We start from the raw sequence: 14,445 nt of genomic DNA, 5'->3' as shown, positions 1-14,445 counted from the left end.
AGCTCAGAGCCCGGAGCCTGCTTCGGATTCTGTGTCTCCCTCTCTCTCTGCCCCTCCTCCACTCGTGTTCCATTTCTCTCTGTTTCAATAATAAATAAACATTAAAAATAAAAGTTTGTTTCTTGGTTTGCCTCTCACTTTGCTCATTTGTTTTGTTTCTTAAATTTCACATATGAGTGAAATCATATGGTATTTGTCTGTCTCTGACGGACTTATTTCAGTTAGCATTATACTCTCTAGCTCCGTACGTGTCATTGCAAATGGCAAGATTTCATTCTTTTTTTATGGCTGATATTCCATTGTATCTATACCCCACATCTTCCTTATCTGTTCATCAGTTGATGGACACGTGGGCTGCTTCCATGTCTTGGCTATTGTAAATAATGTGATAAGCCTAGGGGTGCACGTATCTCTTTGAATTAGTGTTTTTGTATCTTGGGGATAAATACCCAGTAGTATATCGAGGCTACTGGATCAACCTCCATCCTAAGTGCCTATTGATTTTTATATTCAAATTTAAAAATAAAAATTAATTATGTTTTTGAACAACTTTATGCCTGTGTTTTTATTTTTCTAAATGGTCCAGTACATCTGTCACACACCCATCCATATTTCTTCCCAGGGTTTAAGTACAGTTCCAGAAGCTGCCCTCTCCACTTTTCCTCCAGATGGCCCACCACGGCCTTCTCTTCTTGTCCCTGTGTCTAGACGGCCTTCTCTTCTTTTCTCTGTGTCTAGGCCTAGGCACCCCTGTTATCACCATCCTGTGTAGGATCCGTTTCCTGGGCTTTGTGGTTTCCTCTTCATTGATTTCACCCCCAGTTTTGCTGATGCATTTTCCCGCCGGTTCCTAAGAAAGGGCTGGTGGAAGATAAGAATAACTTCTTAAGTTCTTGTATGTCTGCAAAGGTCTTTATTCTGCCCTAACACTTAATTGGTTTGAGTGGAGAATTCCAGAATTCCCCAGAATCTTCAAGACATCATTCTCTTGTCTTATTTAGCACTCAGTGTTGTTGGCGAGAAGTCTGCTGCGTTCTGATTCCCATTCATTTTTATGTGACGTGGTACTTCTCTCTGGAAGTTTTAAAGATGGCTTATTTCTCTCAAATTTGGTGGGAGTCTCTCTCGCTTTGCTTTGGGGTGGGACTTTTTCATTCACTGTGCTGGAATACTCACGGCCTCCTTGGTCCAGACACTCACCTTCTCTTTCGTTTTTTATTTCTCTTTCTGGAGATTTCATCGTTCAGATGTTGTCCTGATCTCTGAGCCTTCTTCGTTTGACTTTCCTATAGCTTATCTTGGTATTTTACTTTCTGGAAGTGTTCTTCAATTTTTTCTTCCAGTATTTTTTTTTTAATTTTTGATTTTAGCTATAACTTTTTTATTTCTAGGTTCTTTATGTTATTCTTAAATTGATCCTTTAAAATTGTTTTCAGTCTATTCCATTCTATGGTGTTGCAGTATATTCATTAATCCCTTTGATTACAGGTTTGGCTGCTTGTTCCTTAATTTTAATTGTTTCCTCATACTGTCTGTGCTACCCTCAAATGCCTGTTGTTCTTTCTTTCTTTTTTTTTTTTTAAGAAAGGAAGATTTGATTTTGTTTCTGTTGTTGTTGTTTATTTAGTTTTGAAAGAGAGAGACAGAGCACAATTGGAGGGAAAGGCAGACAGAGAGAGGGAGATACAATCTGAAGCAGGCTCCAGGCTCTGAGCTGTTAGCACAAAGCCTGATGCGGGGTTCAAACTCACGAACCACGAGATCATGACCTGAGCTGAAGTCGGACGCTTAATCTTCTGAGCCACCCAGGTGCCCCTAAATGCCCATTTTTCTCACTTGGACCGTATCTTTCATATTTGAGACTTAACTTCAGCACCTGGTGATCTTCTGGGGTCAGTTTATATTCAAGAGCAAGGCACTAGTTAGTGGGGTTGGAGTGCCCGGGTTGGGGTGGGTGGCACACAGGGTGATCTAATAGGGAAGTAGCCTTGGTAGCAGGAGACCCCCGGAGTCTGTGTGTGCAGGTCTGCTCCCTGGCACTCTTTAGCATCTCCGGAAACAAATCCTCTGATACCAGTGTTCAGGGGTACACCTGGCTGCTGAGACGCCAGAACCAGGAAGGAGGGTCACCTGGTGGGGGTGGGGGAGGCGGCCCACCATTCAGTGTGCACAGTTTTCAGTCTAGAAAACTTCCTCCTGGTGTTCTGGAGTCCTCAGCCTTTTTGTTCTGTTTCTGCAGAAAATAATGTCTAAAATGGAGGTGGGGACCTGGGAGTGTGACCTCTGTGTTTATAGACCTTCTTCCAATCTTCCTGTTTCAGCTCTAAACTCACACCCTCATCCCCAGTGGTATCTGGTGGCTCTGGGCCCCGGGTTCTGGGGTGCAAGTCATTAGACCCTGCACTCTGCTAAGTCCCCACCTTTCTCTTTCCACATCTCTAGACGGTTTTGACCTCTCTCTTGCATCGTACTTTTCTCCTGCTCTGTATTTTAGTGGGTTCATGCCTTCTCCACATGGTTGTCACTTGAGAAGAACATTGGCAGAGAAGGGAGACAACCCCGCGTGTTCAGTCTGTCACTGCCCACCTACTCCCCTCCGAGGCCGCTCCTGTACCCAGGGAAGGGCTGGAAAGACAGCGAGGGTGTGAAAGAGTGAGTGTGTGTAAGAGAGAAGAATGTGTGTATGTGAGTATGTAATTAAAGAGTGTGTGTGTGAGAGTGTTTGTGTGCATGTGCTTGCGTGTGTGTGTGTGTGTGTGTGTGTGTGTGATGTGCGCATGCCCGCGTGAAGCCTTGTAGCAGATACTCTGAGCATTGCACTCAGCAGCAGCATTGCACGACCTCTGGTGATCTGGGGAGGCGGGCAGGGTACAAACAAGATAACCGAAAGAATAAGGGACCTCGTTGTTGAAAGGGGTATGTGGCCTCACAGAGTGGGGACTGTGAAGGGGATTCACTCAGCTCAAGGGATTATTACATCCTGGAAACTTCATTTAAAATTTTTTGATTGCCTTACTTGGGGAGCTAGCAAGGTGTGTGGCTTTTCACATTTTGCCCCCGATTGAGTGGCTGATTTCGTTCATTCCTTCAACAAGCTTTGGTTGAGCCCTTATGTCTCAGCCACTATGCTCTGTGCAGGGGGCAGGGGGCTGGATGGTAGTCGCTATTTTCCTTGTGAAGCTCACAGTCCAGTGGCAGGATAGTAGGGGGCAGGTAAGCATCAAGTGCATGTGCATATAATTCGTGTTGGAAGACCAAATTGAGTCCCAGAGATGGGGAAGGAATCCAGCTGAACCCCAGTGTGACAGTTTAGGACTTTCTGAATCTTGATGTAGCATGACGTCATGTTAAAGGTGTGGTTCGATGTCAGACCAGCTGTCCTCATTTTCAGTGTAGGCGTGTTAGTGCTGGCTTCGTGGGTGCTCCCTGCTGAGCATTGAGGCAGGTGCTTTGCATGTCCATCATCTGTAACCACAGCATCCCCAGGAGGAGGGATTTGCTTAGGCCATCCATGTCAGGTTCAAGTCTGCCTCTTAATTTCATGGGCTGTGCCGCACCTAGAGCACCTCTTCCTGCAGCCCTCGGCCCAGCTCCCCATGGTCTCTCCCATCCCAGGATTCAGAGGCTGCCCACAGAGTTCTCACAGTCAGAGTAGAACTGTGTGTTTCTGCAGGGCCCCCCCCCCCCGCACAGCCGCCCCCCTCACACGTAATTTACCTTGTAGCTCATTAGCTCATTTAGTTTGGGACACAAGAATTAAGGTTCATAAACACCTTTGTGTGACTGGATTGGGAAGAAGCTTCTGAATACAAATTATATTCACAGGGAAGGCAAGGCTAGGAGTGCCCGGCCTTCTTACACCGGGGCCACTTTTTTATGCTCCTGATGAGCTGGGACCCGGGACCTTCTTGCTCTTTGTGCCAGTCCATCCCCTGTGTGGGTCCAGGCTCTGGGCACCTCTGCGTTCTGCCCAGACACACACACACAGACACACACACACACAGACACACACACACACACACGCATACGTACACATGTGCTTGCACGCGCGCTCTCTCTCTCTCCTCTCTCTCCCTCTCTCTCTCTCACCACCCTCCTCACCTGCCGTTGGTTGGGTTTGGAGTGCAGCTTCATTGCAAATGAGTGGTGGCCTCAGGGTAAAGCCTGGCCTTTGGCTGTCCATTTTCAGAGCCTCCCCAGTGCAGGTCGGAGGCTGTGACCGCCTGGGCCTCCGAGGCAAGGGGCAGGCCCCCTGTGCACCTGTTCTCTTGACGCGCTTGCCTCTTCATCAGAGTGAGGCGTCTTCCCACCCAGAAACAGGAAAATTCAGGCAGTAGAGTGAGCAGAGGGGGAGCCATCCTTTGCAAGCCCTGGACACAATAGCCTTGATTTAGGGTATCTCCCCCCTTCACCCCATGGAATTGCCAAATATCCAGGCATGCCCTTCTGAACTCCACTGCCTTCCGGTGGGAGGTTCTTTTCTGAGGTCCCAGCCCCGGGATTCCACGGCCTCCCAGTGTTCTGCAGACTGTTTTTTTTTAATGTGTCCAAAATAAGGCGTTTACTCTAGAGAAACCACCCTTTGTCTGGGTTCCCTTGTTTCTTTGTTCCTCTAGCAGCTTTTCTTTTCACATCTTCCTGGTTCTGAAATTGGGATGCATCTTAAAATAGATCTGTACAGTTTGATACCCGATTTCCTTTTTGTTCCCCTGAAGGATTGTTCTTTCCATCCCTGAGTGATTCCCAAGTGACTACCTCGTAGAATTGAGGAAGTACCAGAAAAGTACAGTTTGGGAAATGAAAATCTTTCTGAACATGGAATCCCCAGGAGAAAACAAACAGAAGGGACGCTTGGGTGGTGGAGAGTGAGGGCCCGGCCTTAAGTTCATGTTCTCCAAGAGACTTTCTATAAGCCCATTGTGGGGGAAAGTGCTGATGATGCCATTCCAGGTCGTCCCTTTCTGTGGGGGTGACATACTTAGAGCCAACGGTTCCTAAAATTATCCTCATACCATTCCTCCCCCAGATTTCAGGTCAACGTATTTGCACGTATAGCATAGGGACCTTTCTTTTCCTCGTGTTGCCCTTGCTAATTTACGATTGTTTGGTTTGGAGGAAGGAAAAAAAGGCATTTTTCTTTTGCCAGTTGGCCTTTGGGCCTCTCTGAGGCAGCCTCCGAGAATGTGGCCATGGGGTCACTGGGGATGTCCCCCCTGCCCCCGCCCCACACACGTGACAGCCAGAGGCCGTTGGCGTGCTGTGCAGCGTGCATACAGGATACAGCTGAGCCCAGGCAGTTTTTGTGCCAAGAATGGAGGTTTGCTTTCAGGGGTTTGTCAGATCGAGAACTGCTTCCTGAAGTCTGAGGCTCAACAGGACGACCAGAGAGACAGCAGAGAGCAGATTGTTTTGGAGCTCGGCCCGAAACAGGGTGCTGCTCCCTCAGTCTTCCCGGATGTGCCCCCTCGGGATGCGGTCCTGTGGGGCCACCGGGCGAGCCAGCAGAGCAAGCCCCGGCCATCCGTGAATAGAGCAGTCTGGAAGGAAGTGGGGAGGGGGAATGCTGGCCTCATTCAGTCATTCCTCTCCTGCTCTCCAGTCCCCCTGTCAGTGGTTTGCCCCGAAGCCAGGGCCTTCACGCCAGGCCCCCCGCCCTGGCCCAGCACACAGGTCCTTTAGGACGAAGAGCAAGGCCGGCTTCGTGCTTGAGCGCTTCTCAGAGGGACACGTCTGTATCTGTGGACGGGGACGTGGCTTCTTAGTGAGACCATAAACAAGGCGCTGAATCTTCTTTATTTTTCCATCATGATAGTTTCCGACCTTGAGTACCACTCGCAGGGCCTGCATACAGAGGAGACACGGCCATGAGCAGGCCTCCCTGGTGCCTCGCCCCCCAGCCGCCACCAAGGCCCCCGTGACAAAGCGCCCTGGCTGGCCCCAGGGCCCTGGAGCAGGCGGCCACGGCCGCCTCCCTGCAGGCGGCGCGCCTCTCAGGTGGCATTGCACACCCCATTGGACTTTTTTCTGCACCCGGTACGGTCCCCCGAGTGAGTGGTAATGAGGAACTTAATGTGCTGACTTCTCCGATCCCTTCCTGGTCCATTGCAACAAAAGTTGCTCTCTTCTCATTAGAACCATTTTTGTCAGGGTGTCTTTAATCAATGGCTTCCCTGGGGACAGTATTTTTAGAAGTTGTATTTTTCACATTCTCCCTTTTCCCCTTTTGGAAAATCTCTTCCCGGCGCCTAGTGAAATGAACTAATGAGATGCCATGAGAGTTCGGGCCAGCGTTAATTGGCGCAGGTACGGGGAAGATGCCCGCGCACACCTCCATTTCCAGCCTGCCTCACCCGCGCTCTTTTCCCTGTGTCTTTGGTGCAGGTTGCACAGACAGCAGATGGTGTGGATGCTGACCTCTGGAAAGACGGCTTATTTAAATCCAAGGTTACCAGATACCTGTGTTTCACGAGATCATTTTCCAAAGAAAATGTAAGTCTAGTAGTGCTGTCCGCTTGCCGAGTGAGCACAAGGCATCCGCGTGCCTGGTTGACATTTCCTCTTTTGTTGTTGTCGTTGTCGTTGTGGCTTATTTATTTTCATTGCCATATTAACCTGTGGTTTTAGTGAACTGGGTAGAAATCAGCAGCTAGCGCTGTGTTTCACTTATTAACGGTATTATTAACCACATACCCAAGTGTACAGTGAATTCCATTAAAATGTGCTCTCGAACCAGGAAATTTCTCTCCCAGCCCTCATTTGCCTACCTTTCCCGAAAGTCACAAATCACAGGGTAGCGCGGACGTGAGAGTTTGCCAGCGCAGCTGGATTTAAAGCTGGCCAGTAAACGGAAGCCTGGCCATGATCACCCCTCTGCCCAGACACGGCCTTGTTTCCCAAATGACTGACTTTCTCCCTGAGTCTGTGACGTTTGACATTTCATTGTGTCTCCAGGTAGGTGTCCACCATGTGCGCAGATTTCTTCCAGTGTGCTGGTCTTAAGCTGTGAGCCCATAAATTAGGAAATTTTAAAGCTATCCATTAAGGGGTTTCCAAGAATGTTTTAATGAGTGGCTTAGATAAAAGGGAAGTAGCTTTCGTATCTACACAGATCTACTCTGAGTGAGGCCTGTCCCAGGCACTCTGCATGCAAACCTTTTCCATCCTTGGTCTCTTCAAGGATTAGCTGCTTTCCTGAGATCAGAAAGTTTTTGTGCTAATCGAAGGTCACCTGTCTTCCCTAGCCCCAAACAGGGAACTGTCAGATTTTCATTTTCAGGGGTGACATTGTATTTTTGGCCTACGTGCTATTGTCTCTTTCTTTCTTTTTTTTTTTTTAATTTTTTTAATGTTTTATTTATTTTTGAGGCAGAGAGAAACAGAGCATAAGTGGGCAGGGGCAGAGAGAGAGGGAGACACAGAATCAGGAACAGGCAGAGCCCGACGCAGGGCTCAAACCCATGAACATGAGATCATGACCTCAGCCGAAGTCAGAGGCTTAACCCACTGAGCCCGCCAGGCGCCCCTATTGTCTCTTTCTAATGCAAAAAAAAGGGGGAGGTGTTTTTTTAAATTTATTTTTATAAATGTTATGATAACAGTAATACATGCTCATGGTTTAAAGAACAAAACAATTGTGTTTTCAAACATCCTCATTCGGAAGTGGGGAAGGGGAGCAGTCAGTCTCTCTCCCCCTCACATGCCACATAGCCTATCCCTGGGTCCTTGCGTGTCCCTTCAGTGTTGTCTGGATGTACACAGTCACGTGGTCTGTGGCTAGCACACCCTCCCACCAACCGTCCCTGTTGCTTATTGATAAGTCTTTGTTAGGAAAATCATTTCCTAATGTATTCAGGACTGGGCAGAAATCACTGCTTTAATTTTTCCCCCCTAATTACGGGAGTAATATGTGCTTGTTATAAAGTACAGAGTTTCTAACGGGGCAGGGACGGTCTGGCCCCAAAGGCTGGAACTCCTTCCCCTGCAGGCGGGAAGGAGGCACCTGTAACGAGTCTGAGCAAGTCCCTGGGTGCCGCCCTGGGAGACACTGAGGAGCAGTCTGGAGGCTGGTTGCCTTTCCGGACGTCGGCTCGCACAGGTAGGGGTGGTTCCCCTCCTTGGCTCCATGCCACCACCCTGCACCCCTGTCCGCACTCAGTACCCTCTCCCGCCCCGTTGTCCCTGGAGTTGACCTAAACCTGCTTTTGAAACGATTTCTATTTTTAGCTTTTGTCACCTCTGTCCTATCTGCTGGCTGCCACTTTCCGCAGGTCAGTGCATTCACTGCCGCTTAGGGCAGGAAGGACGGCCTCCTTGAGGATTTGACCAGCTCACTGGGCCCTGGTCCCACAGGGTTCGTTACTGATCTCTGTTCAGCCTCCACCTCTCCTGACTGAAGAGGCTGCAGCTCCAAACCCTGGCCTCAGAGGACAGCTACACTCGCCTTGATTTTTTTTCATTTCTAGGGGTTTTTTAATTGATTGTTTGTTTGTTTGTTTTTGCATTTCCCTGAAGGCTGCGGGGTATTGTAGTCTAGTCCGAAAGAGTCCTGGGTCCCTTGGAGTTGGGGATGGTGGCAAGTCTAAAAATGACAGAAGTCACCAAGGCTTGTTAATTTTGGGTGTCTTAGGTAAGTGAATTACATATTCTAGAAGATGCTCGAGTTCATCAGCATTTGTTGAACATTAAAAAGCTATTACTGAGTGTCTACTTTGCAAGCCTCACTCCGTGAGGCCCGGGCATGGGGGGCCGGGGTGTTAGGAAAAGGCTGGGGGAGAAATCGCCTCCCCTTTGAAGGAGTGTAGGAAATCATTGGGCTTTGTTTTCAGGGGAAGAATGACTGAGTCCTAGAATGGGATCCAAAGGGATCCAGACAAGGGGGTGGCCGGGACCCACTTGCCAGCCGAGGAGCACGGGAGGAGCGGGGCATGTTTTAATCCTGTACGGCCAGTCTGGCCTGGTTGTGCTGTCACCGCCAGGACTTTGCATAGTGTCATTTTTTACAGCCGTAGAGGAGGGATGTGGGATCTCAAGACTGGACAGATTCTTAATTAGGCAGCTTGAGACTCCCAATGTAGGAGTGTGGGGACGCTCCTTTGGAACCTAAATTCCTTTCCCCCAATAATGCTGTTAATACAGAAACCTGGCTTTGGAGTGACATTGCTTCCTGGGGAAGGATCGAGATTAATTGCACTTTTCATGCCCTGTACTTTCTGCATTACCTGTAATAATAATGTACATAGATTAGGTAGGGAGGATATTAAACAGAAGGATTTATGAACATTTGAATATTAAGTTGGTTATCTGTGGCTACCTTAAATGCAAGGTTGTCAAAAATAATTACAGTATACTAGCAAATACTGGCTACCAGAGACAATATAAATACCCTGAGTCAGTGCATATTGGGCTTTTGGCATGAATCATTTGCTCAACAAGGATTGGGAATACGTTCTTCATATTTATGAGGAGGAAATGAAAGAGAGCACGGGATGGGGGAGGGGAGAGGAACAAGCAAAATTAATGGTGTCGCAGACCTACTGTATTAAACCCAGTAGAGCAGCAGCCCCGTGCACGGAGGGACCGCTCTTGGGCTGCGGGAAGCTCTGACAGCGCAGCCTCCCGTTTTGTATGCATGGGAGGGTTTCTGATGCTCTTTTTAATGGCCACACCACTGATGTTCTGGTTTTATGATCAGGGACATTTGTAGAGTGTGGAGGGTGAGGTCGCTAAGTGGTTTGCAGTTGACTTCTGTAAAACCCAACTTGTCAAGTCGGAGACATTTGAGAAGGGTATTGATGAATGCCCATCCATCTACGGGGCAGGAAAACATAGCCAGTTGTTAATTTCTCAATGCAGAAAGCAGTGATGACATGGAAAAGCAACTGCCAGGGGAGGAAAAAAAAATTATGATAGATTAGATCAGGCAATTCCGAAAGCAGCTGATGTTTTCGAGTTAGGTTAACGGTTCAGACCTTTTCTACACGGTCGGAGATTTATTCTGCATTAGTAAGGTGCCACTTTCCACTTGCTGCGGTGCGTGATTTCCCCGAGACCCAGCTACCTGAAGTGTAGCAATATAAAATAGTCGTCAAACACGTTAGTTCTGAGGGGAAGAAATGGTTTTGTGACACCAGAGCCACGAAAGCACTGGTCACCATTTGCGCTTGACACGTTGACCTTCATAATTACACTCGAAGGAGGGATTTCTTTTGTGTACTTTTGGTGTCTAATGTGTTTATCAAATACACGTTCATTTTTATGTTTATTTTTACTGTTACTTTTGTTTTTGTTGATACCATTTGGATGTGTCATCCAAGCAAAGCCAATGTCATTGCACCCCAAAGGTGCCCCCAAAACATTAAATTATTCAGCAGACCATTACTGAGCACCTACCGTGAGCCAAGAACTGTACCAAGCTTGGATTTAGAGTAATGACAGATAGCTTTGGTCCTCGTGGTTCTTGAACCCCAGTGGTGAGATAGACATGAAACAACCGACTCACAAAGATGCCGTTATAAATTGATACGAAGGAAAATAGAGAGTGGCCGGGAGAGACTACAGCACAGAGTTTCGATGGTGAGAATCCTGACTGGCTTTCTGAACAGTGTCAGCACTGAGCATTTCCGGCAGAAACGTGGGCTGCAGATGCCAGTGTGTTTGCAGAGGGTCCCCTCTTGCTGTTCCGGAATGGTGTGCGCCGTCTGCAGGAGCTAGTTTTGCACTGATTACGGAAACTGCGCACTGCAGACCGCCACATACTACCACTAAATAGAAACTTTAAGAAGGCCCTTGTGCGTGTCATTTTAGGAGATGTGTAATATTGAGGCAGCAGGGCTTTTCACTTGGTATTAGTTTATGATTCTTGGGATTTTACGGAATGTGTCTAGCAGCCAAAATGTGTGTCAATATGCAGACCGGCAATCACTCAGGAGTGACTGGCTCTCCGTTAGGCTCCGATGCAGCTCTCTCCTGCTGCGGTGAGTGCCCCAGGAATGTGCACTTTCTAAAACCTGTGGTGTGCGCATGGGTGTGCCCGCGCGTGCGCGCACACACACACACACACACACACACACACACACACAGAGCCCGGCCCCAGGACGTGTGCACACAGCTGCCCTCTGCTGGGTTATGTCCCAAGCATCTCCGGGGCTGCTGTCTAGCTAACTAGCCAAAGCCGTGGCTGAGTGAGTGGCTTTGAGGTGCCGCAGATGAAACTCCTTCCCGGGGGCCACACGAGTCCCCGCGTGACCGCTGGGGTGCATTAAGTGGCACCTACTCTAATTAACCTGCTGTCATAAAGCTGCACAAGTCATTGTGTTAAATATGCATCTCGAAGCCAAAATGGCAAACCCACCACAGGGGTGTTCAGATTAATAGTCTGTATCTCTCTTTTCTTTCTTCCCAAGAGTCATTTAGGGAACGTGTTAGTGGATATGAAGCTCATTGACATCAAGGACACTCTGCCTGTGGGCTTCATCCCAATTCAGGAGACGGTGGACACACGTGAGTCTCTCTTTAGTACCGCTCATTACAATGGGACTTTTCTTCCTCTAGGTGTATTTTTAGATGTTTTGTATGTGTGTATTTCTTCGGGAACATTTTAGGAGGCCTTGCTGCAGGCCCGTGAATAAACCTCGCTGCTTTTGACGCGTGTCGGACTTGGTTCTCCAAGGAGTTCGTGGTGTTCTGGGGAGCAGCGCGTAAAGGAGCAGAGTGTCCTTTTCTCTTACAACGGGCTCCCTGCTGAATCGGCCCACTCAGGAACAAAACGGTGAAAGCGCTTATAGCCCATCCTCTGGTGTTATGGAAGCCAACCTTGGCACAAGACCCAGAAGCATAAGGAAGAAGAAAGTCAAAGACGCCCAGGGAATACAAGTGCAATAATGTCATTTTTGGCTCGTGGAGCACACAGGAGAAGCCAGAACCAGAAAGCCTCCACTAGAGGACACAGGATTCAAATCTGAGTGAATAATCTGACCTCTGAGCCACACGGAGCAGAAGCGCATCCCTGACCAACTAGAAGCTTCTTCAGGACCCAGGAGTGTTTTGAGGTTCTCGTCATGCACGTCAGTTATTGAATGATGCTAGAAAACCTCTGGATATTTGAACCTCTTCATTTTGACACAGCTTAACTTGTTTTATTTTTAATTACTGATCCCAACTTTAGGATGTCCCCAACAGTGAAGCAGCAAGTGAAAACCAAATGCAAAGAATCCTTTCTTCTTTACACATGATTCATTTATGAAATTCTGGATCACATTCTTTGTCATACATACTTTCTTTTTCCATAGTTAGCCCCAATTTGGGCCTGTAATTTTTTTGCTGTTTTCTTGTTAGCATTTCATATAGACCAGACTTTGCATATCTACACAGACGCCACATAGCTATGATTTTTTTTTTAATTTCTCTATTGTAGAGAGAGAGCATATAGCAGGGGAGAGTGGCAGAAGGAGAGAGCAAGAGCAAGCGAGCGAGCGTGAGTGAGAATCTTAAGCAGGCTCCGTGCTCAGCGTGGAGCCCACCACGGGGCTCGACATGATCTGAGCCAAAATCAAGAGTCAGACACTCAGCCTGTGTCTGAGCCACCCGGGAACCTCCCCCACAGCCATTATTTTAGGGAAACAAGTAGATATCATTGTATAACGTATTTTTATTTTTCTTAATAGTTCTCTCACTTCTGGCCATTTTGTTTTTACTTGTTCTATAGGTATTAGCTAATAATCAGGATAGCAGACATGTAGTATGTCACTCATCAGATGCTAACCCCTGTGATAAATGCTTTACGTTCCTGACCTCACTAAATCCTCCAAAGACCTCTCTTTGGAGATGAGTAGTATTATACCCATCACATATGAGAAAAGTGAGGCACAATAACTGCTGAGGATTTGAGGAATGTATCCAAGATCCGAGTGGGGGAGGAACTATCAGACACACACGAGTCAGACTTCAGCCGTCCTGTTAGCCCCTGGCCACCCTGTAGCAGCATGTGGTTGAGTGCCTTTTACAGATGGATCTTACATATATTTATGCATTAGGGTTTTTGGTAATGGTTGTATTGAGATACAATTCACCCACTGTATCATTCACCCATTTGAAGCACATTTCAGTGGTTTTGAGGATAGTCACAGAGCTGTACAACTCTTAACCACAATGAATTTGGGAACGTTTCATCACTAAAAAAAAGCCCCATACTCATGAGCAGTCACTCTCCATTTCTCTCCAACCCTCACCCCTTCCCAGCCCTGGGCAACCACTAACCCACTTTCTGTACAGACTTGCCTGTTCTGGACATTGCATGTAAATGGAATCCTCCAACATGGGCTCTTTTGTGATTGACATAACGTTTTCAAGGTCCGTGTTGTACCGGGTGTCAGTACTTTATGCCTTTTTTTTTTTTTTGCCGGATAATATTCCAGTATATAGAGATCCCACATTTTGCTTCTCCATTCAGTTGGTGGACATTTGGGTTGCTTGCACTTTCGGAGGTTAGGACTGATGGTGCTGTGGGCATTCATTACAAGTTGTTGTGGGGACCATGTTTTCTTGCTCTTGGGTGCACACCTAGGAGTGAGGTTGCCAGAGTCCTATGGTAACTCTATTTAACTTTTTGAGGACCTGCCAAACTGTTTTCCAAAGGAGCAGCCCCATTTCACCTTCCCATCCACAGTGTATGAGGGTTCCAATTTCTCCACATCTTCACCAGCACTTGTTATTAACATTTTGGCCATCTTGATGGGTGTGGAATAGGCTCTCAACGTGGTTTTGACTTGCAATGCCTGGTGGTTAATGGTATCAAACAGCTTTTCACATGCTTGCCGGCCATTTGTGTACCTTCTCTGGAGAAATGTCTATTCTGATCCTTTTGCATTTTAAATTGGGTTGTCTTTTTATTGTTGAGTTGTAAGAATATTTCCATATATTCTAGATACAAGTCCTTTATCAGTTATATGGTTTGCAATTTTTTTTTCCTGTGGGTTTTCTTTTCACATTCTTGACGTCCTTTTATTTATTTATTTATTTATTTTTATTTATTTTATTTTTTCTCCATATTTTATTGTCAAATTGTTTTCCATACAACACCCAGTACTCTTCCCCTTAAGTGCCCTCCACCATCACCACCACCTCTCTTCCCCCCTCCCCCTCCCCCTCAACCCTCAGTTCGTTCTCAGCATTCAATAGTCTCTCAAGTTTTGCATCCCTCTCTCTCCCCAACTCTCTCTCCCTCCTCCACTCCCCCTGGTTCTCCATTAGGTCTCTCCTGTTTTCCTGTTAGACCTATGAGTGCAAATATATGGTTTCTGTCCTTCTCTACCTGGCTTACTTCACTCAGCATGACACCCTCAAGGTCCATCCACTTTCCTACGAAGGGCCATATGTCATTCCCTCTCATTGCCATGTAGTACTCCATCGTGAATATATACCACATCTTCTTGATCCATTCGTCAGGTG

The 14,445-nt window shown here is 47.3% G+C and overlaps 1 protein-coding gene across 1 annotated transcript in view; it reads left to right on the top strand.

Moving 5' to 3' along the window:
• MVB12B (multivesicular body subunit 12B) overlaps positions 1–14,445 on the top strand; it is a 168,775-nt gene that overhangs the window by 38,909 nt on the left and 115,421 nt on the right. Inside the window, exons 3-4 of the mRNA XM_029921021.1 lie at positions 6,382–6,489; positions 11,403–11,499. Coding sequence (XP_029776881.1) covers positions 6,382–6,489; positions 11,403–11,499 — 205 coding nt within the window. The remainder of the gene's footprint in view (positions 1–6,381; positions 6,490–11,402; positions 11,500–14,445) is intronic.

The sequence above is a fragment of the Suricata suricatta genome, chromosome 13 (genome assembly GCF_006229205.1).
Source record: "Suricata suricatta isolate VVHF042 chromosome 13, meerkat_22Aug2017_6uvM2_HiC, whole genome shotgun sequence".
Lineage (NCBI taxonomy): Eukaryota > Metazoa > Chordata > Mammalia > Carnivora > Herpestidae > Suricata > Suricata suricatta.
The sequence above is the reverse complement of the archived record's forward strand: the minus strand, read 5'-3'. Positions and strand labels throughout refer to the sequence as shown.